This window comes from Hyperolius riggenbachi, chromosome 3, assembly GCF_040937935.1.
Source record: "Hyperolius riggenbachi isolate aHypRig1 chromosome 3, aHypRig1.pri, whole genome shotgun sequence".
Taxonomy (NCBI): domain Eukaryota; kingdom Metazoa; phylum Chordata; class Amphibia; order Anura; family Hyperoliidae; genus Hyperolius; species Hyperolius riggenbachi.
In genome coordinates this window covers 221,452,140-221,478,503 of record NC_090648.1, presented here as the reverse complement: position 1 = coordinate 221,478,503, position 26,364 = coordinate 221,452,140, and the positions used below count along the sequence as shown (strand labels likewise).

At 45.7% G+C, this 26,364-nt stretch overlaps 1 protein-coding gene across 8 annotated transcripts in view; it reads left to right on the top strand.

Moving 5' to 3' along the window:
- Positions 1-26,364, top strand: part of HERC1 (HECT and RLD domain containing E3 ubiquitin protein ligase family member 1) — a 193,207-nt gene that overhangs the window by 148,355 nt on the left and 18,488 nt on the right. For all 8 annotated transcript variants that reach the window (XM_068275796.1, XM_068275797.1, XM_068275795.1 and 5 more), the window contains exons 54-63: positions 5,334-5,446; positions 5,617-5,817; positions 6,761-6,891; positions 7,004-7,203; positions 10,692-10,803; positions 11,638-11,784; positions 11,896-11,997; positions 12,135-12,308; positions 23,353-23,646; positions 23,873-23,938. In XM_068275796.1, coding sequence (XP_068131897.1) covers positions 5,334-5,446; positions 5,617-5,817; positions 6,761-6,891; positions 7,004-7,203; positions 10,692-10,803; positions 11,638-11,784; positions 11,896-11,997; positions 12,135-12,308; positions 23,353-23,646; positions 23,873-23,938 — 1,540 coding nt within the window. The remainder of the gene's footprint in view (positions 1-5,333; positions 5,447-5,616; positions 5,818-6,760; positions 6,892-7,003; positions 7,204-10,691; positions 10,804-11,637; positions 11,785-11,895; positions 11,998-12,134; positions 12,309-23,352; positions 23,647-23,872; positions 23,939-26,364) is intronic.

Sequence of the window (26,364 nt, the reverse complement as noted above, 5' to 3'; positions counted from 1 at the left end):
TAAAATAACACTCCCTTCCCCAAAATTCTCTAGTTTTTCTAGGAACTGTTCTAAGTATCTATTTTGCCCTTCATTAGGGAAGTACACCGAGCCCACCGTCAGTCTGCGCCCCTCGATTAAACCCTTAACTAGAACATATCTGCCCTCCTCGTCTCTCAGCTCCTCTACCTGCTCTAGCTGTAATGTCCTAGAGACCAGGAGGGCAGCCCCCCTTACCTTAGTGGGCTGCGGGGTACTACAGTATACATATGGGTAGGCTCTATCTCTCATGGTCAAGGCCCCCTTCAACGAGAAGTGTGTCTCCTGAAAACAAGCAATTCCTATATGTTTCTTCTTGAGATACCTAAGTAATGCCATACGCTTTTCCGGAACATTCAAACCCCTGACATTCAGCGACATCATCCTAATTCTTGTCATATGTTACCTCTCCCCTCTAGCCAAGGCCCCCCCCCCCCCCCCCCCCCAGAGGAGAGGGAGAGGGGAGGAAGGGGAGGAGGCGAGGAGAGGAAAAAAAAAAAAAAGACAGCCACACCTCACGCTCACCCCATTCATACAGTTGTATCCACATCCATGGATCCACTCAAGTCTCATCACCTCCCCATGATCTAATGAAGTTACATGGTATTTGGCCACCAAGGCCATTTTAATTCCATGGGGCAGTTCCAGCGCAGAGCCACAAGGCTGGGGCTCCGCATCTCCCGTGGGGAAACGGGGGGGGGGGGGGGGGGGAGGACACCCAGGGGGAGAGAGGGGGGAAAAAAAAAAAAAGGGACCCCATCCCACCCTTCCCCTCTCCCAGGGCCCCCTGCCTTCCAGGGGGGGGGAACCCCAAAAACATCCACCTCCAACTCCAAACACACCCGGCGGGGGGGGCAGGAGGGCGGAGGATAGGGGCCGCGCCCTCCCCCGCGCCCCCCCCCCCAACGGGTCCCCGCCCCAACCCACCCAGTGCAAGCCCACCATCTACGTGCTCCACACATCATCCCCAAAGACATGCACAGCTATCCCTCCACTCCTCCATATGCATGATTATTCCACCAACAAACCAAATGCCCATTACCCCACCTTTGTGCTGGCCCCTGTCTGGGAGCCCTCCTAATATTCCCCTCTGTGTAATCCCTCCCCCCTAATCCCCCCCCCCATTACCATATATCAACCAACCTTCTACAGTATTTAGTGCAAGTCAACCTAACCTCCTCTCCCCTCTCTCTGTGCACACACGTGAAGAACATTCTTTATATTATCTCTTGTGCCTCATTATTTATTTTCACCTATAAGTGAACCTCACCTTTTATACCCCCCTCGAAGAAAAAAAAGAAAATTACCCCCCTTCTCCCGTTCCACAATCCTCCCACATCCCATCACACAAAATGCACCCGGGTATATATGTCCTCCCCCCCCTCCCCCTTGTAAGCAGGTCCCATCTTTTATGTCCCAAAAGAGGTATCACCCCCTCCCCATTAGACAATCCTCCCCCCACCCAACCCACAGGGACATATCAGGTATATCCCCCCGCCCCCATCCCCCCCCCCCCACACACACACACCCACCGGGCCAAGCTCGGCTCTTCTATTACCAATCAAGCAACAATTTAGATCAAAAATTAATGACAAAACACTAATCAAAGCAATCAAATAGGAGAAAAGAAAAAGAGAAAGTGAAAGAAAAAAAAAACAATACATCAAGCATCACATCACCAACTCTAAAGATTAGACCAATCATTTCTTAATTATTCTATAGTAACATTGGGCTTCAGCCTCTGAGGCGCAGCCCTATATATGTTCTCTGGAGTCCAATCTGGTAGGGCTACCTTCTCCAAGCCTAGTTTATGGCAAAAGTCTGCAACCTCATTAGGATATCTCAGAGTCACAGTAATCTGTCCCTTCCTTGCCACCAACTGGAAGGGGAACCCCCATTTATACGAAATGTCTTTCTCCTTCATTGCTACGAGCAGTGGCTTCAAAGCCTTCCTCTGGGCTAGAGTGGTCCCCGCAAGGTCCTGGAATAGCTGTATCCTATCACCTTTAAAATCAAGGGTCCCCTTATCTCTTGCGGCTTTCATCACCTCCTCTTTTTCCGTATAATAATGGAACCTGCATACAATGTCTCTGGGGGTCTGGGGATCTTTTACTAGGCCCCTTCCAACTCGATGAGCTCTATCAACCCGGACCCCCTGACCCTCCTTATTCAGCAACAAGCAAAAAATTTCTTGCAGAGTCTGTTCCAGGGCTTCCCCCTTTACCCCCTCAGACAAGCCCCGTACCCGCACATTACTCCGTCTACTACGGTTCTGTAGGTCCTCCACCTGGGCCCTAAGGGCTGCATTTACACCTACTTGCTGGTCTACAAGTGCCTTAATCTGTTGCACCTCTTTTTTTAGGGACACCATCTCTCCTTCAACCACCACTACCCTCTGGGAGACCACCCCAAGATCCCCTCTTACCACCTCTATTTCTGCTTTGGTGGAGTCCAGGATAGTGGTGGTCTGCGTCTCCAAATCTGCTTTAGTAGGCAGCTCACGCAGGTAGCTCCATATCTCCTCCAATCTTTGTGCCTGCGGTTGAAGCAGTTCCGGAGAGCTATTAGCCGAGGACCCTCCTGAAGCTCCATCTTGTCTCCCATGTGCTGGCGATGTTGCTGGGAAGAAAGCGGTGACCCGAGCCTGGGATTGTTTCGGGGTCTCTGTACCCTTTTTCTGTTTATTTTTCCCAGTCATCACGGGGATATATAGTCTTATAGTTCCTCTTGGCTTAACTTAACTTTTTATACGGAAAACGCAGTCCAATTGCTACTGGGTTCCCCCACAGATAACCTCCAGCGGCTGGGCACCAGTACTTTCCATGTGCAAGAAGGCAATCACTGATTACAGGGAAGGTGGTCAGACACCCCCAGGTACACCCTCTCAGCTGCGGGCTATTCCAAGCCTGTTTCCAGTGAGGTCCGCAGAGAGCTTCTCCCTGGTCACAGTATCGGCTTAGGTGTTGCTGGGCTCCACTGCAATTTGCCTCAAAGTGCTAAGTTTTCAGGAAGCTTTCTCAGCCGAAGTACGCATCAGCCGTTTGTTACACAGCCCCGTCTATCCCGCAGCACGGAGGCCCGGCTAGCGTCTGACGTCACGCGGAGTGATATTGCTTCCCCCGCTTCCTCCACTCAGCAGTTCCCTCGGAGCTCCCGGCCGCCTGGTCACCCGGCTTTCACCACGGGCAGCGCGAACCTTAGAGGTAGGAAGCCGCCTGTCTTGTCATACTTGCCGCCATACGCACTAGTTTATCACCCGGTGGCGATGCGGAGCCTCCATGGCCGTGCAGCCTCCTCACAGCGCCATGCTAGACCACGCCCCCTTCATCTATTGTTTTTATTTTAATAATCTTTTTGGCCACTAGTTGTTCCCACACATTTTCCTGTATGGTTAGAGCACAGCTCCAGTTGCATTTCCAGCCAGCAGGAAATGACAGTTACTGTCATTTACAATGCAGTGTTTACTGCTGCAACAATAATCCTAGTCACTTTAGACACTTCGATCGGCTTTTGTTCCCATCCACTAATCTGTGCACTTCCATGGGAGGCCAAGGGCGCGTGCTGGGCATTATCAGTGAGGGACAAGCATCTATGCCCCTGGGGAGCTCAAGGGCAGTTTTTAAGGGATGTAGATACTCATCCCAGGGATTAAGTGGTTATGGTTATTCATTTCCCTTAAAGGATAGCTGTAATGAGAGGGATGCATCTATTTCCTTTTAAACAATACAAGTTGCCTGACAGCCCCACTGATCTATCTGGCTGCAGTAGTGTCTGAGTCTAACCAGAAACAAGCATGAAGCTAATCTTGTCAGACCTGACAATAGTGTCAGAAACACCTGATCTGCTGCATGCTTGTTCATGGTCTATAGCTAAAAGTATTAGAGGCAGAGGTTCATTAGGACTGCCAGGCAACTGGTATTGTTTAAAATTAGGTAAATGAGGCAGCCTCCACATACCACTCGCTACAGTTGTCCTTTAAAGACAACTCTTAAACTAAACTTTTTTTTTTTCTGTGTTCCCTGCTCTGATTTCCCCCCCCCCCCCCCCCCCATCCACTGTTATATGACCACTAATTAGTTATCAGTGAGAATTACACTGCAGTCTGCCACCCCCAACTGCAGAGAAACTATCATTTACAGCCCTGGATTTTAAGGGACCTTTTACACTTAATCAGTTGGTCTCAGTTATACCTGAAAGAAAACTGATTTTCAAAGTAATGTCCATGTTACTTTATGGCCTCTTTGTACACTATACGCATTTTAACTGAAAGCTTTTTCTTAATGCACTGCTATGGAAAAACGCATACTAACACATACCAACATATTAAGTGTAAAAGGACCCTTAACCCTTGCAGTAAGAAACAAAGAACGCAAGCTAGTTCTAAGTAGGACTTGGATTTTACTGACCTATTTATCTCATCAGGTTAAATGTCACTTCAGCGACAAAGTGGTCGGACAGTCAACATTTCTACTTTGCTCTGAAAGATTCCTCACAGCTTGAAAGCTACTATCCCAGAATTTGTTTTTTTTAGCAGAACATCACTGAAATAGTTAAACAAAGCCCTTTGTCCTGCTATTCAGCTTCAAATCTGCATTCAAACTGGAGATAACAGTATCTTTGTTTGCATTCCAATGTTGATGCATGTGTGTAAACACAGTGTAACAAGTGAAAAGGAGCTCTCTGTGTCAATGGCAGGTTTCAGGGCAAGATAAACTACACTTTGGAAACTTGTAATTTGTAGACAGACAATATTACTTATGCACAAACGCAAATATTATTATAACTGTATGAATAATAAAAAGTAAGAACACATATTTTTATTGAAGGTTATGTCGGAGTTTTAGACCACTTTAAGTACACTGACTTCTAATAAGTCTTAATTTAGGCTTAGGCATTAGTGAAGCAGTCATACAAGGATAAACACCGTGAATGGGTTATGTAATGAATCTTCTTCTAAAACCTATGTAGAAATTTCCGGTTGCATTTATCAAATTTCCCACTGCCCTTTTTTTTTTTTTTTTTTTTTTTTTGCCTAAAATATTTATAAAATTAAGGATTTATAGAAAAAGTAAAGATGATTGAAAGGGATTTTTATTTTCATAAAATATTCACAGAATTATTAAACTTAGCCTTTCAAGAAGTATTTGTCCACATGCTTCTAATGATGTCAGACAGGCTCTTAAATGCTAGGTGAAAGCTACAGTTTACAGCCATACTGTTTGCCTGCTTTCCACGAGTTTGTGCACCCCGTGCAATAGATCTAGATTCTAGAAGAACTCCACTTAACTGCATTTTTCTTTCTATTTTTCCTTAAGAGAGGGAACACCGGAGGAACCAGACCCAACTCTGTCTCCTGTATGCTGGAGTGTCAGTGGGCGGTACCTGGCAGGAGCCCTGGAAAAAACTGTCAACATCTGGCAAGTCAATGGTATCCGCTTAGCCATTCATATTTTATTTCATGTTGTCTGTGGATCATCTTGGTTGTTGGGTGAAGTATGTGCAATGGTGTTCGGGAATGTAAATTTGCATATTTCTCTTCAGTCATTTCATGTTGGTTTTCCCAGCATTTAGTTCTTATTTAGTTTTCTGTCTTGTTAGGTGGAAAGGGCCTGGTGGATGTTCAGCCTCACTGGGTCTCCTGTATCATGTGGCCAGAGAAGAGTCCCGGAGAAGGATGGCCTACTGATCACCCTGAGACATTACTAGTGGGGCGTGTTGATGGCTCTCTGGGGCTAATTGAAGTGTCAGATGCCATCAGCATGCACCGTGTAGAGTTGGAGCATTGTTACAGAAAAGAAGGTATGTGGGTAAAACTTTTTGGGTGATTCTTGTAATGTGTATATTCTAAGAGTACAAACAATCTGTAGAGAGACACATGGTACCTGTACTGTGGTAAATACAACATGAAGAAATGTTTTACTTATCTGGAGACCAGTGAGAGGAGCACAGAGGTGGAAAACCTCACGAAAGTACACTTAGAACTTGTGTACAAGTGGTTTAAACAAATATACAAATAACATTTATATTGTGCTTTTCTCCTGGCGGATTCAAAGCCAGAGCTGCAGCCACTAAGACGCGCTCTATAGACAGTAACAATGTTAGGGAGTCTTGCCCAAGGCTTTCTTCTGAATAGGTGCTGGCTTATTGAATAGGAAGAGCCGAGATTTGAACCGACGTCTCCTGTGTCAGAGGCAGAGCCCTTAACCAGTACACTATCCAGCCACACAGTTTCTTTGCTTTGCCATTTCTCAATGCACCATGTACTACTCTGCTGTGCTTAAAAATCTGCATTTTTTTTCAGTTTGGATGGTCCAAAAGTACATATTTGTAATGTGATGATCTAATGTAGCTCGTTTTTAAGACCTCATATATGTAGCTTGCACTTGCCTATGTGAACAGACTTCTGGTGATTATTTTCACACCTGCAGATGTGTGTTTTTCTATATTTAAAGCCTTTAAATCATGTTAGTTTGACAAGAATATCACACTTATAAATGTTTATGTGAACAATATAGATGATCACCTATAAGACAAATCATGCAATGCATAGTAAGTAGGTTTTTGATTGGCTGGTTGCAATTGTTCTTTTATTTATTTATTTTTAGCATACAGAGAAGAAGTGACATGTAGCCATGACCAACTAATCAAAGCCTAACAAACTGATCACATGCTTCTCCATGATTTTTCTATGAAGGTATTTTTACTGAGCCGTAGGTAATACATCCTCTTCCTGTTTTGACAGTGGCTGTTACTTGCATTGCTTGGTTTAGTGAGGATCGTCCTTTTGCTGTTGGATATGCCGATGGAAAGTTACTAATTGGACACAGAGAACCAGTCGAGAAAGGAGGGATTGTTCTTATTGACGCACACAAGGTAACACATGCCTCTTTGTGATTTAGCACTGTATTTCACTAATTTGCGTTTTGTAAATTTCTTAATTTCACCATGGCTCCAGCTGCAGACTGACATTTTATTTTGTTGTTAGGAGATGTTTGTGAGCTTGAAATGGGATCCTGCAGGAGAGATGCTCCTTACTTGTGCTAAGGAGGACACCGTGAAGCTATGGGGAAACACTGGTGGTATCTGGAAAACTCTTTATTGCCTACCACACCCATCCTATGTCAACACCATAGCCTGGTGTTCTTTGCCAGGGAAAGTGGACAGCCCACAGCTTATGCTTGGAACGTGAGTGACCTCTGTATTACTTAATAGTGTATATACAGTATATGTGTGACATCTGAACTACTAACTTCACTAAACTCTGCCATTCTTTATGTGCAAGACATTGTCACATGAGCTAGAGATTCAAGTATAGTACTTTAACTGGTGTGTTTACATACAGCTCAACAGCTATATTTTAACTTGGCCTGAGACCAGCTCTAAAAGGAAAAAAAAAAAAAAAAAAGTAGGAGATAGTGAAGTACAGAAGGTGGTTTACAGTTAGGCACCTGAGCCTATAGCTACTTGGGTGCTGTTGTTGAAATGAGGATCTCATTCAGACTGAATTTCTGAACAGCAGTAAGGAGAAATAACAATTGAAAGCTGCCACATCAGTCTGTCATTTTGGTGGACTTTTTGGAGGGCATGAATCCATACCTCCCAACATTTGAAGATGGGAAAGAGGGACACTTAAGCCACGCCCCCTGTGTGGCCTTAAGCCACACCCCTGCTTTTGCAGGAGGGTGACAAGGGGAAGAATGAGTTTGCGGAGGAGTGTGCCAGTGGGTTGGAGAGGGTGACACTGGGTGGAAAGGGGGGTGCCAGTGGGTGGGGGAGGAAGGTGACAGTGGGTAGGAGGAGGGTGTTAGTGGAAAGTGGAGGGTGTCAGTGGGCAGAGAGGAGGGTGCCAGTGAGCATGGTGGAGGGTAACACTGGGTAGGGAGGAGGGTGCCAGTGGGTAGGAGGAGGGTGTCAGTGGGTAGGAGGAGGGTGCCAGTGGGTGGGGAGGAGGGTACCTGTGGGTAGAAAGGAGGGTGACACTGGGTGGGGGAGAAAGGTGCCAGTGGGTAGGAGGATAGTGTCAGTGGGTAGGAGGAGGGTGACACTGGGTGGGGAGGAGGGTACCTGTGGGTGGGAAGGAGGGTGACACTGGGTGGGGAGGAGGGTGTCAGTGGGTAGAAGGGTGACACTGGGTGGGGAGGAGGGTACCTGTGGGTGGAAAGGAGGGTGACACTGGGTGGGGAGGAGGTTGCCAGTGGGTAGGAGGAGGGTGTCAGTGGGTGGGGAGCAGGGCACCTGTGGGTGGAAAGGAGGGTGACACTGGGTGGGGGAGAAAGGTGCCAGTGGGTAGGAGGATAGTGTCAGTAGGTAGGAGGAGGGTGCCAGTGGGTGGGGAAGAGGGTGCCAGTGGGTAGGGGGGTCATCAGTGGAGGGGGGAGAATGCCCGTGGGTGGGGAGGAAGGTGCGCCTGTGGGTGGGGAGGAGGGTGACACTGGGTGGGGAGGAGGGTGTCGGTGGGTAGGAGGAGGGTGTCAGTGGGTAGAAGGGTGACACTGGGTGGGGAGGAGGGTACCTGTGGGTGGAAAGGAGGGTGACACCGGGTTGGGGGGGAGGGTGCCAGTGGGTAGGAGGAGGGTGTCAGTGGGTAGGAGAAGGGTGACACTGGGTGGGGAGGAGGGTACCTGTGGGTGGAAAGGAGGGTGACACTGGGTGGGGGATAAAGGTGCCAGTGGGTAGGAGAAGGGTGTCAGTGGGTAGAAAAGTGACACTGGGTGGGGAGGAGGGTACCTGTGGGTGGAAAGGAGGGTGACACTGGGTGGGGAGGAGGGTGTCAGTGGGTAGGAGGAGGGTGTCAGTGGGTAGGAGGAGGGTGTCAGTGGGTAGAAGGGTGACACTGGGTGGGGAGGAGGGTACCTGTGGGTGGGGAGGAGGGTGACACTGGGTGGGGAGGAGGGTGCCAGTGGGTAGGAGAAGGGTGTCAGTGGGTAGGAGGGTGCCAGTGGGTGGGGAGGAGGGTACCTGTGGGTAGAAAGGAGGGTGACACTGGGTGGGGGAGAAAGGTGCCAGTGGGTAGGAGGATAGTGTCAGTGGGTAGGAGGAGGGTGACACTGGGTGGGGAGGAGGGTACCTGTGGGTGGAAAGGAGGGTGACACTGGGTGGGGAGGAGGCTGTCAGTGGGTAGAAGGGTGACACTGGGTGGGGAGCAGGGCACCTGTGGGTGGAAAGGAGGGTGACACTGGGTGGGGGAGAAAGGTGCCAGTGGGTAGGAGGATAGTGTCGGTAGGAGGAGGGTGCCAGTGGGTGGGGAAGAGGGTGCCAGTGGGTAGGGGGGTCATCAGTGGAGGGGGAAGAATGCCCGTGGGTGGGGAGGAAGGTGCACCTGTGGGTGGGGAGGAGGGTACCTGTGGGTAGAAAGGAGGGTGACACTGGGTGGGGGAGAAAGGTGCCAGTGGGTAGGAGGATAGTGTCAGTGGGTAGGAGGAGGGTGACACTGGGTGGGGAGGAGGGTACCTGTGGGTGGAAAGGAGGGTGACACTGGGTGGGGAGGAGGCTGTCAGTGGGTAGAAGGGTGACACTGGGTGGGGAGCAGGGCACCTGTGGGTGGAAAGGAGGGTGACACTGGGTGGGGGAGAAAGGTGCCAGTAGGTAGGAGGATAGTGTCAGTAGGTAGGAGGAGGGTGCCAGTGGGTGGGGAAGAGGGTGCCAGTGGGTAGGGGGGTCATCAGTGGAGGGGGAAGAATGCCCGTGGGTGGGGAGGAAGGTGCACCTGTGGGTGGGGAGGAGGGTACCTGTGGGTGGAAAGGAGGGTGACACTGGGTGGGGAGGAGGGTGTCGGTGGGTGGGAGGAGGGTGTCAGTGGGTAGAAGGGTGACACTGGGTGGGGAGGAGGGTACCTGTGGGTGGAAAGGAGGGTGACACTGGGTGGGGAGGAGGGTGCTAGTGGGTAGGAGGAGGGTGTCAGTGGGTGGGGAGGAGGGTACCTGTGGGTGGAAAGGAGGGTGACACTGGGTAGGGGAGAAAGGTGCCAGTGGGTAGGAGGATAGTGTCAGTGGGTAGGAGGAGGGTGCCAGTGGGTGGGGAAGAGGGTGCCAGTGGGTAGGGGGGTCGTCAGTGGAGGGGGGAGAATGCCCGTGGGTGGGGAGGAAGGTGCACCCCCCCCAGTGTGTGCGGAGCAGAGCGGTAGGTCCTCTTACCGCAGATCCATGCGCACCGGCAACTAGTCTCCTGCTTCCTGTGACGTCATGGTAAACAGGAAGCAAGAGACTAGTTGCCGGTGCGCATGGATCTGCGGTAAGAGGACCTACCGCTCCGCTCTGCATGCACTGCCTACACGGGGGGACACATTCACAGCAGGTGGGGGCACTCAGAGGGAGAGAGGGAGGGAGAAATAAAGCAGGCTCCCGCATCCCTTATTGGCACAGCTGGCGCCTCGATCATTTCCGTCATCTCTTCTCTCCCCAACCGGCCGGGACTTAAGGGGGGCTTCCCGGGATAGCGGGAGAGCCCCCCCAAATCGGGAGAATCCCGACCAATCCGGAACGGTTGGGGGGCATGATGAATCTAAAGGTGGGGAATTATTCTCCGCTGCATCCCTGGTTGTAATGCAGATCTCATAGACTCTTATGTTATGAATCTAGACTGCAGAACATTTTCATGACATGTATTAACACATCATGACTTTTCCACAAACATTATATGTTTCTTGACAATTCATTTTATACATCCTATTTCAGGGGTTGCCAGAATGGTTTGGTATGTGTATGGACAGTTCCTCAAGCCTCTCCTGAAACGTTTCCATCCAAGTCCACAACACAAGAAGGATGGAGGGAACAGTCATCCTGCAAGGTCTGTTGTCACTTTGTGTACAGTCCATTCTGTTATTTATACCTAGTACTAGGTTGATCTAAGCCAGTTTAAAAACGGGCTCTAGGTCTCTGTCCCACTCGCATGTCAGTGTGCATGCGCTCGTACCCGTCCGCCCACGCACACTCCCACCCGGCTCCCTGGTCCCATCCTCCTGTCCCAACGCTGTTGTGGTGCACATGCGCACTAGCGCAAACGCACGGACAGGATGATGCAGGGATACACAAATTTTATTACACGTAGGATATACCTCTATGTAAGAAGATAAACTGCAAGTTAAGTGCTCTCTATACACAAGATGGAACGGGTACACTATCGCTCTCTCCCTGTTGCTGATTGCTTACCTGCTTTGCCACTTTGCAGCATTAAGTCGGATTTCAACAGAAATCTGCTGCTGATTGAATCACTATTCCATGCAGTGCAAAGTAATACTGTGACTGATTGCGGGCTGCTCACCCACAGTCCTACTGCAACCCAATGTGCTAAAAAAACACCCTTTTTATTCAATGATCAATTAGTAGAAGGACTGAAAAGTAACTGAAAACCTTTGTTCTTGATACATTTTCATTAGATTCTGTGTTTTTATTGAATCTAATGTCTTAACTATTCAAAATATAAGGATATGGCCAATTTTATGCAACATTGTTAATAGGATAACGATTGATAGTAAAAGGCATATAAGATTGGTAACTAGTAAGATGTATACTTTTCGCTTTTTGCTGCTTACCAAGCAAAAGAGCATTGTCTGCAGCAGTTAAATATTGGTCTATCTCATTGCATCTATGTTAGCCTGATTCTTGCTCTGTTTCATCTCAGGAGTTTTACAAGAAGCCAGAGGATGCCCGCTGTGTGTATAAGCTGCGAGGGCACATAACCCCAGTGCGAACCGTGGCTTTCAGCCCTGATGGACTGGCCCTAGTCTCTGGTGGACTTGGTGGCTTAATGAATATTTGGTCTTTAAGGGTAAGATCTTGGCATACCTACTATGTACAAAGTCAGTGGGTCAAAGCTTCTAAACATGTACCTTACTGAACATAGTAGTGATAGTTTTGTTCATTCTCTCCTGTGTGTTAGGATGGATCAGTCTTACAATCTGTAGTCACTGGTTCTGGAGCTGTTACAACAACAGTTTGGATTCCTGATGTTGGAGTTGCTGCCTGTTCTAACCGTTCAAAGGTAATTTGCTCTACGGTGTTGATGAACTTCTATTTCAGAATGTCATCTGTGATTTTATAGATCCATTTTAACCAGTATTGCTGTGAACAATCCACTTGCTCATGTACTCTTATTACTTTTTAACATAAATATTACAGGATGTTCTAGTAGTGAACTGTACACCTGAGTGGACATCCACCAATCACGTCTTGGCAACTTGTAGGACAGCACTGAAACAGCAAGGCATAGCAGGGCTGAACATGGCACCATGCATGCAGACCTTTTTGGAGCGTCTTCCTGTCATGCTTCAAGAACAGTATGCCTATGAGAAGGTATGTACAGTGATGACCTCACTGGTCAGCTTACAGCAAATTATATAATATGGCAGTGGAGACACTCAATACAGTACAAAATGCTTTGGTTGTATACACTCACCTAAAGGATTATTAGGAACACGATACTAATACGGTGTTTGACCCCCTTTCATCTTCAGAACTGCAATTCTACATGGCATTGATTCAACAAGGTGCTGAAAGCATTCTTTAGAAATGTTGGCCCATATTGATAGGATAGCATCTTGCAGTTGATGGAGATTTGTGGGATGCACATCCAGAGCATGAAGTTCCCGTTCCATCACATCCCAAAGATGCTCTATCGGGTTGAGATCTAGTGACTGTGGGGGCCATTTTAGTACACTGAACTCATTGTCATGTTCAAGAAACCAATTTGAAATGATTCGAGCTTTGTGACGTGGTGCATTATCCTGCTGGAAGTAGCCATCAGAGGATGGGTACATGGTGGTCATGAAGGGATGGACATAGTCAGAAACAATGCTCAGGTAGCCCGTGGCATTTAAACCAGGGCCGTGGAGTCGGAGTCGTGGAGTCGGGCAATTTTGGGTGCCTGGAGTAGGAGTAGGAGTCGGGAAAAAATGCTCCGACTCCTAATGAATTTGTACCTGTAATTAAAATAGAAAATATGATAAAATGTTTTATTTCTCAGATAATAGTCATTAAAAATAATGTATATATACAGTATATATACAGTAATAGCTGTGCTTAGTCCACAAAAATGAAATCAACCAATAAAAATGAGTTACTTGTGCTGCTTCAATAAAGCAGTCCCCGTATTTTTAAGGTCAGATATACACATCTGATTGTGACTGTATATATGATGTGTACTCAGGAATCTCTTATATATGTTACGGCCAGAAACCGAAGTGTGGCCACTTCTAGTTCTGGCCGGCCACTTCGGGTTCTGGCCGGCAATATGCGAAGTGGCCGCAGCGCATCGGCCAATGTTAGAAATGGAATGTTTCCTTTTATTATTAATGTAGTTTTCTGGCCAAATGTAGCAAAACAGTTAGTTAATTTAATGAAATGAAGCTGGCGGCTCCGCCTCCTCTCCTCCGCCCCTGCCTCTCTCTCTCTCTTCTTCGGGCAGCCGGCGGGGACACGCCTGTCCCCGAGAGTCATTCGTGGCGCCAGGAAAGCAGAGCGGGGAGGCTGCAGACATTGCTTCTGCCAGCACCCGCTCTGCAGGGACGAACGACAGGATTGCCTGCCGCGACGAACGACTCTGGGGGGACACGCATGTCCCCCGCTGCCAGTATCGGGGAGGAGAGAGAGGCAGGGGCGGAGTAGAGGAGGCGGAGCGGAAGCCGGGCGGCTTCATCCTTCTACATTGCCGCCAGCTTCATTTAATTAAATTAACTATCTGTTTTGCTACATTTGGCCAGAGACGGCTGGAAAACTACATTAATAATAAAAGGAAACATTCCATTTCTAACATTGGCCGCTGCGCTGCGGCCACTTCGCACATTGGCCGGCCAGAACCCGAAGCGGCCGGCCAGAACTAGAACTGGCCACACTTCGGGTTCTGGCCGTAACACATATACTAAATAACATCTATGCTGTAAGAATAAAGCCTGATGTGTAGCTGTGTCACTAATAGAGATGGTCAACGAGATGGAAATAATTCTGCATTGATGCTGATTTATGCAAATGTATGCACTCCCTTTGCTGATGAAATCAAATAATTTGATATGTTAAAATTTGGTTTGGTGACTACAAATTAAAGGGTAACTGAGACAGATGAAAAGTAAAGTTTTATACATACCTGGGGCTTCCTCCAGCCCCCTTCAGGCTAATCAGTCCCTCGCTGTCCTCCACCACCCGGATCATCTGCTATGAGTCCTGGTAATTCAGCCAGTCAGCGCTGTCCGGCCGCATGCCGCTCCCACAGCCAGGAACATTCTGCACCTGCGCAATAGTGCTGCACAGGTGTAGTATGCTCCTGGCGACGGAGTGTGTGCATGCGCACTACGCCCGACTGGCTCAAGTACCTGGACTCATAGCAGAAGATCGTGGTGGTGGAAGAGGACAACGAGGGGCTGATTATCCTGAAGGCGACTGGAGGAAGCCCCAGGTATGTATAAAACTTTAATTTCATCTGTCTCAGGTTTAGTTTGTTACACAGTAGTACTATACTCTACAACTCCCCACAGAGCTGCAGGGAATCCACTGAGAATGCTGTGCACATTGAATACAGAGGTGTTGTCTGTTTACAATCTGCTCATTCCCCTGCAGAGTACCTGCACATCATTCTTACATGTACCCACACTTACATTGCCTAGGGCCTAATAGATGTTCTTTGTTCCGGTTTGTACCTTTTACAAGTACTCTTACCAAGGACTAGTTTTAGTCTAAAGGGAATAAATATAGTAGTCTACATATCCTTCTCACTTCAGTTGTCTTGTAAAATTCCTAAGCGTTGGCAGTTAAGAGACGAATTTCATGTTACATACTTTTAATCAACAAAATTGTAATATGCAAATTAGAGGAGTCGGTGGAATCCTAAACTGAGGAGTCGGAGTCGGTGGATTTTTGGACCGACTCCACAGCCCTGATTTAAACGATGACCAATTGGCACTAAGGGGCCTAAAGTGTGCCAAGAAAACATCTCCACACCATTCCACCACCACCACCAGCCTGCACAGTGGTAACAAGGCATGATGGATCCATGTTCTCATTCTGTTTACGCCACATTCTGACTCTATCGAGACCAGGCAACATTTTTCCAGTCTTCAACTGTCCAATTTTGGTGAGCTCATGCAAATTGTAGCCTCTTTTTCCTATTTGTAGTGGAGATGAGTGGTACCCGGTGGGGTCTTCTGCTGTTGTAGCCCATCCGCCTCAAGGTTGTGCGTGTTGTGGCTTCACAAATGCTTTGCTGCATACCTCTGTTGTAACGAGTGGTTATTTCAGTCAACGTTGCTCTTCTATCAGCTTGAATCAGTCGGCCCATTCTACTCTGACCTCTAGCATCAACAAGGCATTTTCACCCACAGGACTGCCGCATACTGCGTGTTTTTCCCTTTTCACACCATTCTTTGTAAACCCTAGAAATGGTAGTGCTTAAAAACCCAGTAACTGAGCAGATTGTGAAATACTCAGACCGGCTTGTCTGGCACCAACAACCATGCCACGCTCAAAATTGTTAAAGGAAAACTGTAGTGAGAGGTATATGGAGGCTGCCATATTTGTTTCCATTTAAGCAATACCAGTTACCTGGCTATCCTGCTAATCCTCTGCCTCTAATACTTTCAGCTATAGACCCTGAACAAGCATATGCAGATCAGGTGTTTCTGACAATTTTGACAGATATGACAGGATTGGCTGCATGCTTGTTTCTGGTGTGATTCAGACATTTCTTCAGCCAAATGGACCAGCAGGGCTGCCAGGCAACTGGTATTGCTTAAAAGGAAATAAATATGGCAGCCTCCATATACCTCTCACTATAGTTCTCCTTTAAATCACCTTTCTTTCCCATTCTGACATTCAGTTTGGAGTTCAGGAGATTGTCTTGACCAGGACCACACCCCTAAATGCATTGAAGCAACTGTCATGTGATTGGTTGATTAGATAATTGCATTAATGAGAAATTTAACAGGTGTTCCTAATAATCCTTTCGGTGAGTGTATATTATCCATAGATTTTAGATATATTGCAAAATGTCTTAAATCTACAAAAATATTTTGTAGCAAAATGTGTGTCATCTTGTTAAAGAGTTTAATAATCTGGATTTAGCAGAAGGCACGTTGCGCCACTATTACATCACTGCTGGTGATGGACACTTCTATTAATTTTAGCTGTCATACCCAGTTGCCTGTGGCCCAGCATTGCCACTGCATACCGTAGCCATACAGTGGAGCTCGCAAAACGTGTGTCCCGAAGTTTCTCTACAGTGCTCCAGTATCCTGTCTCCTCCTAGCCATGGATTCCAGCCCTGTTCAAACGTTAAAGTGTATCTGTCAGGCATAAAATAAAAAATCAATTATTTCTTTTTATCTGGTAAACAAGTAATAAGGATGCTAACCAGGCAATCTAAAAGTTAAAATCTCTATTACTTTTCTTGTTGATAAATGATAATTTCCCAGTTTACCTGACTCTTATTTGGTGCACACAATTTGGTACACAAAAAGGAAGTTGCAGGGCATGCTGAGTTGTCCTTTATTTGCTTCTCTACTTCCCCTCAGACTTAACTAATGAAGCCTGATTGGCTGAATCCTCTTTCCATCCTGTTTTCCCCTCCCACACCTCTGTTCCTCTCTGATTGGCCAATATTTCTCATGCTGAGACAATGCACTTTCAGTAGTGAAGGGCAGGCAAATCGGGCAGAGGAGAGTAGGGCAGGAAATGACATCAGGATTGGCTTCAAAATAGCCACACTTAAAGGACAACTGAAGTGAGAGGTATATTTCCTTTTAATTAATACCAGTTGCCTGGCAGCCCTGCTGATTTTCTGCCTCTAATACTTTTTAGCCATAGACCATGAACTAGCATGCAACAGATCAGGTGTTTCTGCCATTTTTGTCAGATCTGACAGGATTAGCTGCATGCTTGTTTCTGGTGTTATTCAGACACTACTGCAGTCAAATAGACCAGCAGGACTGCCAGGCAATTGGTGTTGCTCAAAATTAAATAAATATGGCAGCCTCCATATACCTCTCCCTTCAGTTGTCCTTTAAGAAATAGAAGAAGGATGTTCTCTTTTTTTACTGTAGAAAAATCACTAAAATCAAAACGTGGACAGTGCAATACATATGTTATGTAAGTAGAGCAATTATTTATCTACCGGTACTTACAGTGGGATGCGAAGGTTTGGGCAACCTTGTTAAAGGAATACTATCGATGTATGCATTTATTTTTAAATGCTGTATGTTGTAGCACACATTAGGGCAAGTACTAGGAGCAATTTGATTCCTCACACAGCTGTTCCTCTCAGCTGTAAAATCCTCCGTCAGTTTTGGCGTCAGTGTTGGATACAAAATGTATCTAAATACTTATGGCTCCCAGAGGGCTAGACCATGTCTCTGCACAGGGGAGTTGCTATCAACTCCTCAGTTTATAGTTTAATTATCACCTTGCTGAAAGAATCTTATTGCTATGGTGGTAAGGGGTTAAATATTCTAGCAATGTGTGTTTATTATCTTTGCTTCTCTTGACTGATAAAGATACTAATAATGCTAATTGTAGACAGTGGTCTGCCCCTCTCAGCAGCTTGTAAAGTGGATGCAGCCTGGAGTGAATTATCACAAGTGTAAACACAGACTAGTGTTATAGCTAGTTATATTCCAGCAATATTACAGCTCATTTAGTTACCTGTTACCACCTCAGATCAGCCTATTTCTCCTCATGTCTCCTGCATGCTGTGAGTGACACAGTGAAATATATTTGTGAGCTGTGTGACAGAGTAACCAAGCAGCTCAGGGTGACCCAAACTACTATGAGCTGTGTGAGAAATGAATTTTTAAGCAGGGATAGCGAGAGAGAGACCTGGGTGAATAAAGTGCCCCTAGCACTAGTGGTAATGTGTACACTAATATAGAGTATTAAAAAAAAAGTTGTTTCAATCGATAGTATTTTCCTGTATAAATCATTAATTGTTACGATAAAAAATGTCATATAGGAAACACACACGCAGTGATATTTGAGAAGTGAAATGAAGTTTAATGGATTTACAGAAAATGTGCAATAATTAAAAAAATAAAATTAGGCAGGTGCATAAATTTGGGCACTGTTGTCATTTTATTGATTCCAAAACCTTTAGGCCTCGTTAACACTGCACACGTTGCCGTCCGGATTTCGGCAACGCGTGCAGGAGCCCGACACGCAGGACATCAGAAAGTGCATAGACTGCACTGTCTGATGTTCACACTGCATGCGTGCCAGACCAGAACGCATGCTGCATGCATTTTTTAACAAAACGCGCGGCTGACCCATTCTTTTTCAGTGAATGGGATCAGAACGCAACGCTTGCAAACACAGATGACGTGCGTACATGTTGTGTTCCGAACGCACAGGCATCCGAGTTTGCTGATGTGAACGGGGGCCTTAGAACTAATTATTGGAACTCAAATTGGCTTGGTAAGCTCAATGGGCCAAATTTATCAAAGCATTACCGAAAGTTTTTTCTTCTTAAACAGTTTTAGCCAGCAGGGAGAACAGTTCTGCATGATAAGAACCTACTAAATCCTAGTTAATAGTGGCAGTTAAGCATGAATTTCTAGAGCTGCACTACAGTTAAGAAAAGTGCAAATACATCCCTAAACAGCTGCAGAATAAGAAGTGCTTGATAGCAGTTCTCCAGATAGTGCAGCACTGCTGGTTAGACATGATTTGTGAAGGGCTTCTCCTCCCTGCTGAATTCCTCCTCAGAGCCTGCTAGTATTAATACAGCACATGTATTGGTTACCTCAGCAACAGCAATTTCCCTCACACACTGCTCTGTCTGAGAGACCTTCCTAGCTCCTCCTATTTTACAACAGTGCAGATTCCTTCTAAAACTTCTTAAAGGAGTTATCAGCAGTTTTTAAAGAAAATAAGTGCTACTTACCCGGGCTTCGACCAGCCCCAAGCTTCCAGCATGTCCCTTGCCACGGCTCTGCCATCAGCCGTTCGCCGCAGCTGCCTCCCAGTCCCCGGCGTTGACATCAAGATGACCTCCAGGTCGGCCTGTACTGCGCCTGCCACGTGGATCTGAGCGTACTGCGCAGGCGCAGAACTACTGCGCCTGCGCAGTATGCCTCGGTCCACGTGGCGGTGATTGACAGCGCCGCTCGCGCAGGCGCAGTACAGGCCGACCTGGAGGTCGTCCTGACGCCATTGCCGGGAACCGGGAGGCAGCTGCGGCGAACTGTTGACGGCAGAGCTGCGGCAAGGGACATTCTGGGAGCTTGGGGCTGGTCGAAGGCCCGGGTATGTAGCACTTATTTTCTTTAGAAACGGGTGATAACTCCTTTAAGACGCGTGAGACCTACCAATATTTTTGTCTCAGACACTCTTGATAAATGTCCCCCAATGACCTACATACACAGGTGAACCCAATTATGAGAAAGAGTATTTAAGGGGGTCAATTGTAAGTTTCCCTCCTCTTAATTTTCTCTGAAGAGTAGCAACATGGGGGTCTCAAAACAACTCTAAAATGACCTGAAGACAAAGATTGTTCACCATCATGGTTTAGGGGAAGGATACAGAAAGCTGTCTCCGAGATTTCAGCTGTCTGTTTCCGCAGTTAAGAACATATTGAGGAAATGGAAGACCACAGGCTCAGTTCAAGTTGAGGCTTGAAGTGGCAGAGCAAGAAAAATCTCGGATAAACAGAAGCAACGAATGGTGAGAACAGTCAATCAACCCACAGACCAGCACCAAAGACCTACAACATCATCTTGGTGCAGGTGGAGTCACTGTGCATCGTTCAACGATTTGGCGCACTTTACACAAGGAGATGCTGTATGTGAGAGTGATGCAGAGGAAGCTTTTTCTTCCCCAACAGCACAAACAGAGCCGATTGAGGTATGCTAAAGCATATTTGGTCAAACCAGCTTCATTTTGGAATAAGATGCTGTGGACTGATGAAACTAAAATTTTGTTATTTGGGCATAACAAGGGCATTATGCATGGAGGAAAAACACAGCATTCCAAGAAAAACACCTGCTACTTACAGTAAAATATGGTGGTGGTTCCATCATGCTGTGGGGCTGTGTGGCCAGTGCAGGGACTGGGAATCTTGTCAAAGTTGAGGGACGTATGGATTCCACTCAGTATCAGCAGATTCTGGAGACCAATGTCCAGTAATCAGTGACAAAGCAGAAGCTGCGCCGGGACTGGATCTTTCAACAAGAAAATGACCCTAAACACTGCTCAAAATCCAATAAAGCATTCATTCAGAGGAACAAGTACAACGTTCTGGAATGGTCATCTTAGTCCCCAGACCTGAATATAATTGAAAATTTGTGGCGTGAGTTAGAGAGCTGTCCATGCTTGGAAGACATTAAACCTGAATGAACTAGAGATGTTTTGTAAAGAGAAATGGTCCAAAATACCTTCAACCAGAATGCAGACTCTCATTGGAAGTTACAGGAAGCGTTTAGAGGCTGTAATTTCTACAAAAGGAGGATCTACTAAATATTGATTTAATTTCTTTTGTGGTACCCAAATTTATGCACCTGCCTAATTGTGTTTAAACAATTATTGCACACTTTCTGTAAATCCAACAAACTTAATTTCACTTCTCAAATATCACGGTGTGTGTCTCCTATATGATATATTTAAAGTGGATCCGAGATGAACTTTTTTTCATTGCATACTTGTGTTCCTTTCCTATTGTTTATAGGGCATTCCTCAAGCCAAATACTTTGTTTTTGTTTTAATACTCTAATTCCCTGTAAACTAAACAAGCCACGCCCACAGGTTTTCAGAGAGCCAAGGCACTTTCAGACAGTAGCAAGGGCTCATGGGAGCTCAGTCTGGGCAGGAGGAGGGGGAGGTATTACTAGCCAGAGATTTCAGAGGCAGAGGGGAGGAGGAGCAGGGATTAGGTTTTTTGCTCAAGATGCAGATGACCCTGCCTCTGTGTAATGTTTACAATCAACATGGCTGCTGTCATTGTATCACAGGAAGAAATAATCATATTTTATTAAAGCTGTTTGCAGCTAGATTTGCTGTGTAAACTATCTAAACTTTAGATAAGATATATTATTAGATTACTGCCACACCTGTTTCAATCAAGAAATCACTTAAATAGGAGCTATCTGACACAGAGAAGTAGACCAAGAGCACCTCAAAAGCTAGACATCATGCCAAAATCCAAAGAAATTCAGGAACAAATGAGAACAAAAGTACTGTAATTGAAATCTATCAGTCTGGTAAAGCTTATAAAGCCATTTCTAAAGCTTTGGGACTCCAGCAAACCACAGTGAGAGCCATTATCCACAAATGGCAAACACATGGAACAGTGATGAACCTTCCCAGGAGTGGCCGGCCGACCAAAATTACCCCAAGAGCGCAGAGAAAACTCATCCGAGAGGCCACAAAAGACCCCAGGACAAAATCTAAAGAACTGCAGGCCTCACTTGCCTCAATTAAGGTCAGTGTTCACGACTCCACCATAAGAAAGAGACTGGGCAAAAACGGCCTGCATGGAAGATATCCAAGGCACAAACCACTTTTAAGCAAAAAGAACATTAAGGTTTGTCTCAATTTTGCTAAAAAAAAATCTCAATGATTGCCAAGACTTTTGGGAAAATAACTTGTGGACCGACGAGACAAAAGTTGAACTTTTTGGAAGGTGCGTGTCCCGTTACATCTGGCATAGAAGTAACACAGCATTTCAGCAGAAGAACATCATACCAACAGTAAAATATGGTGGTGGTAGTGTGATGGTCTGGGGTTGTTTTGCTGCTTCAGGACCTGGAAGGCATGCTGTGAGAGATGGAACCATGAATTCTACTGTCTGCCAAAAAATCCTGAAGGAGAATGTCCGGCCATCTGTTCGTCAACTCAAGCTGAAGCGATCTTGGGTGCTGCAGCAGGACAATGACCCAAAACACACCAGCAAATTCACCTCTGAATGGCTGAAGAAAAACAAAATGAAGACTTTGGAGAGGCCTAGTCAAAGTCCTGACCTGAATCCTATTGAGATGTTGTGGCATGACCTTAAAAAGGCGGTTCATGCTAGAAAACCCTCAAATAAAACTGAATTACAACAATTCTGCAAAGATGAGTGGGCCAAAATTCCTCCAGAGCGCTGTAAAAGGCTTGTTGCAAGTTATCGCAAATGCTTGATTGCAGTTATTGCTGCTAAGGGTGGCCCAACCAGTTATTAGGTTCAGGGGGCAATTTCTTTTTCACACAGGGCCATGTAGGTTTTGAGGTTTTTTTCTCACTAAATAATAAAAAAACATCATTTAAAACTGCATTTTGTGTTCAATTATGTTATCTTTGACTAATAGTTAACGGTTTTTGATGAGCAGAAACATTTAAGTGTGACAAACATGCAAAAGAATAAGAAATCAGGAAGGGGGCAAATAGTTTTTCACACCACTGTATATATGTGTGTATGTGTATATATATATATATATATATATATATATATATATATATATATATATATATATATATATATATATATATATATATATATATATATACACACACACGTATGTATGTATGTATGTATGTATGTATGTATGTATGTATGTACGTACGTACGTACATACGTGTGTGTGTATAGATATGTGTGTGTGTGTGTGTGTGTGTGTGTGTGTGTGTGTGTGTGTGTGTGTGTTTTTTTTTCCTGAGATAGTATAGCTGACAGCTCCTCTTAATTAGCTAAGCAAACATAGGAGTTAAAGTGGACCTGAACTCATGCATGGGACACAAGGAAAACACAGATTAATCCACCCTGTTTTAGTTTTGAGTGAAGAGCCTGACTAATTCTCCCTCAGCTGCAAGTAATCACGATTGTAATTTAATGTCAGCTGAAGAATTTTGGCAGCCTGAGCTACACAGGATGTTAACTCTTTGTCTGCTTCCATAAAAGCAGGAAGTAGACAAACTGCAGATTTATTGCAGGACTTCTTGGGAATTGTAACCGAGAAATGTTTTTCTTAAGTTTATTATGCTGTTGCTTATCTTTTAGAGCAGAGAGAAAGTTCTGAGTCAGGTCCACTAGAGCTGAGAAAATAGGTTGCAAATAGAAAGTTTGTGACTCTAGCAGTAAATTGGATTTGACTTGTTCAGGAGTTATGCAAGCAAGAACCAAGGGGAGAAGGCCGCTCATACAGCCATTTTAGAACAAACATTGCAAAATATAGTAATTACTGCCTTTAACAAAAAACTATTGGATTTGTCTTGTCACTTAAAAACTGTAGTCACATCTATGTGACTAGAATTGCATTTTAAAAGCCGGGTACAAATAAACATGCTTACATGTATCCAGCTCGCCTGTATGTGTATCCTGTTCATTTATCTACACATACATTAAAACCTGTGTTCCTGAAGGCCATTTGCTGACTGTTCTGTCTTATTCCAGCCCTATGTTGTGTGTGGAGATCAGCTGGTACACAGTCCGTATATGCAGTGCCTAGCTTCACTGGCTGTTGGTCTGAACCTTGACCAGCTTCTGTGCAGCCCACCTATCCCTTCTCACCACCGCCTGGCTCCACCAGAGCCCTCTTCCTGGAATCCTGCTGAATGGGCCTGGTTAGAGTGTTTCTCTACCACCATTAAAGCTGCAGAGGCCTTAGCCAGAGGAGCACAGTTCCCAGGATCCTTCACAGTTCCTGACCTGGAACCAGTCCCAGAGGAAGAGCTAAGGCTATTAATGGTATGTGAAATCGCTTCTCTAAAAATGACTGCTCTTATCCAAATTGTTTCTTGAAAAAAAATGGGTTTTCTTCTTTGTGAATTACCGTAACTTAACTTTTAAACATACAGTAAGTATTTGAACATTTCACTGTGCTACACAGTCATGTTAGTAATTTTACTTCCTGCAGTTTTCCAATACTTCTAAAGCCATGGAGAATAATTGTATACTTTCTGTTACATAACAGGACAACAGCAAATGGATGAATGGGACAGATGAACACATTATGGCATGGGCTACATCTAGGCCAGAGGTATGTGGTACAAATAAATACATAAAAAAAGAAAAAGCTTTGGTCCTTCTCACACTATTTCCCCTTTAATGAAGCCTCCATATATAAATTGTATGGAAGCTATGAAACCAAATGTGTCATTGTTAGTGAAGCAATCCAAAACTAGTCACTGGAGATGACTCAGGAGAACTATCCAGTCTGTCGTGCTACAGTATCTTCTTTTGCATACCTACAGCAGCAGAGTGTTGTAGCTTGGATGTTTTTGCTCTGTACATACATATGCATGAGAAGCTGAAACCTCTGTTATTGCAAGCCTGATTCAGAAAACTATGCTTACCAGCTATCTACAGTCCCTGCAGCATGAGACCTATACTCAAGCAGAGTTGCTGGAGAGGCAGTGCTGTGATGGAGCGGTATAGTGCCAAAGATGTGACTAAAATCATTTAGGAGAAGGGCAGAGCTAACAGATGGCCAGAATGGGCGTGACTTGTTTGTGGACGTGAGGTGGAACGATGATAAAACACAGGCTGCAACTACCGTATCTGGCCAAGTAAGGCTGTAGTTCTGAAGGGAATCTAGAGACAGGATGACAATAGTAGTAATTTCACTGCCTGGAATCACCGTTGCCACCATCTACCGGAAGAGATTTTACTGAGCTCTTATAAAGCCAGATTCCATTCCAAACTCCATCTTTGTTGAGAAATAAGCATCCTTTCAGTTCAGCTGTACACATTGCCAGAATAAATTCCACACATTATAAACTGCATGCGGTGATTTTGCACACTAGTCACTCAGAACATGTATATAGCTTTTCCATCATTAGCCTAACACGCTCTGTCCACTTGGAAGATCTCTTGTTGCTTCCAGTCACTCTGAGGACTAGAGGTTTCTACACCCCTAGTGACCAAGCGATTTTTTACAATACAGCACTTCACAACTTTAACAGTTTATTGCTTGGTCATACAACTTAGCACCCAAATTTTCCTCCTCTTCTTCCCACCAATAGAGCTTTCATTTAGAGGTATCTGTTTGCTGCTGCAATCGTGTTTTGTTTGTTTTTTTTATTATAAAAAAAAAGCTTTCTTTTGCTATTTTTAATCACACTCTTCCCCCCCCCCCCCCCCCCAACCTAAATTGGTCCTACGCTACGATCAACGCACTCATAACTTTTACAATCAGCCCCTCCCTGCCTCCTCCAACTACTGTAGTGCAGCCATCACACTTATGCAGGAATTATCGCAACCTCGACCTCTGCTCCCTAGCTGACTCTCTAAAACCCCTGGGCTCCCTGTCATCCTACACTGACCCCGAGTCAGCATCCATCTACTACTCCACCACAGTCACCGCTGTCATGAACACAGCCGCCCCTCTCACCAACTTCCGACCCCGCCGCATCAACAGACAGCCCTGGCTGACTGAACCCATCAAACAACTGAAAAGACAGTCCAGGGCAGCAGAACGGCAGTGGAGGAAAAGCTCCAATGCAGATGACTTCGCCCAGTATAAAAACCCGCTACTCCAGCTTAGGGACTTTCTCTCACTTGCAAAGCAGTCATACTTCTCTACACTTATTTCTTCACAATCCCATAACCCTAAACCAACTTTTCAACACCTTCAGCTCTCTTCTCCACCCCCCGCCTCCCCCTACAACCACAAGCTTGTCTGCAGAAGACTTTGCAGCATATTTTGTGAGCAAAATTGAAACACTACAGAACAGCTTTCAAAAGCAACCTTCTTCACCGGTCCAATCACCTCTTCCTTTTTCCTCTCTGCCCAGCAGCTCCCCTACTATCAACTATCCCTCTCCACATAACCACTCACCCACTCAAACCTCCTCCCCACTAACAATCTTCTCCGCCTTAACTGAACAGCATCTTTCTTCACTAATCTCTAAAGCTCTTCTTACTACATGCGCCTCAGACCCTATTCCCTCTCATCTTATCCCCCAGCTCTCCTCCTCCCTCATTCCTGCTTTAACAACACTGTTTAACCTTTCCATCTCAACTGGCACTTTCCCTTCTTCATTTAAACAAGCTATCATAACACCACTAATCAAAAAACCCTCTTTAGACTCTACTGCCCTTTCTAATTACCGCCCAGTCTCTCTCCTTCCCTTTGCCTCCAAACTGTTGGAACGCCACATTTACTCAGTTGTCTAACTTTCTCTCTGCTAATTCCCTGTTGGAACCCTTCCAGTCTGGCTTCCGCCCTCAACACTCTACAGAAACCGTTCTCACTAAGGTTGCCAATGACCTCCTAGCTGCTAAAGCCAAAGGCAGATTTTCGGTACTAATACTCCTAGATCTGTCCTCTGCCTTCGACACTGTTGATCATACCCTACTTCTCCAGACCCTCTCAACACTGGGAATCAAGGGCCTAGCACACTCCTGGCTCAACTCTTACCTGTCTGGACGTTCTTTCATGGTCTCCTATGCCAATACCAACTC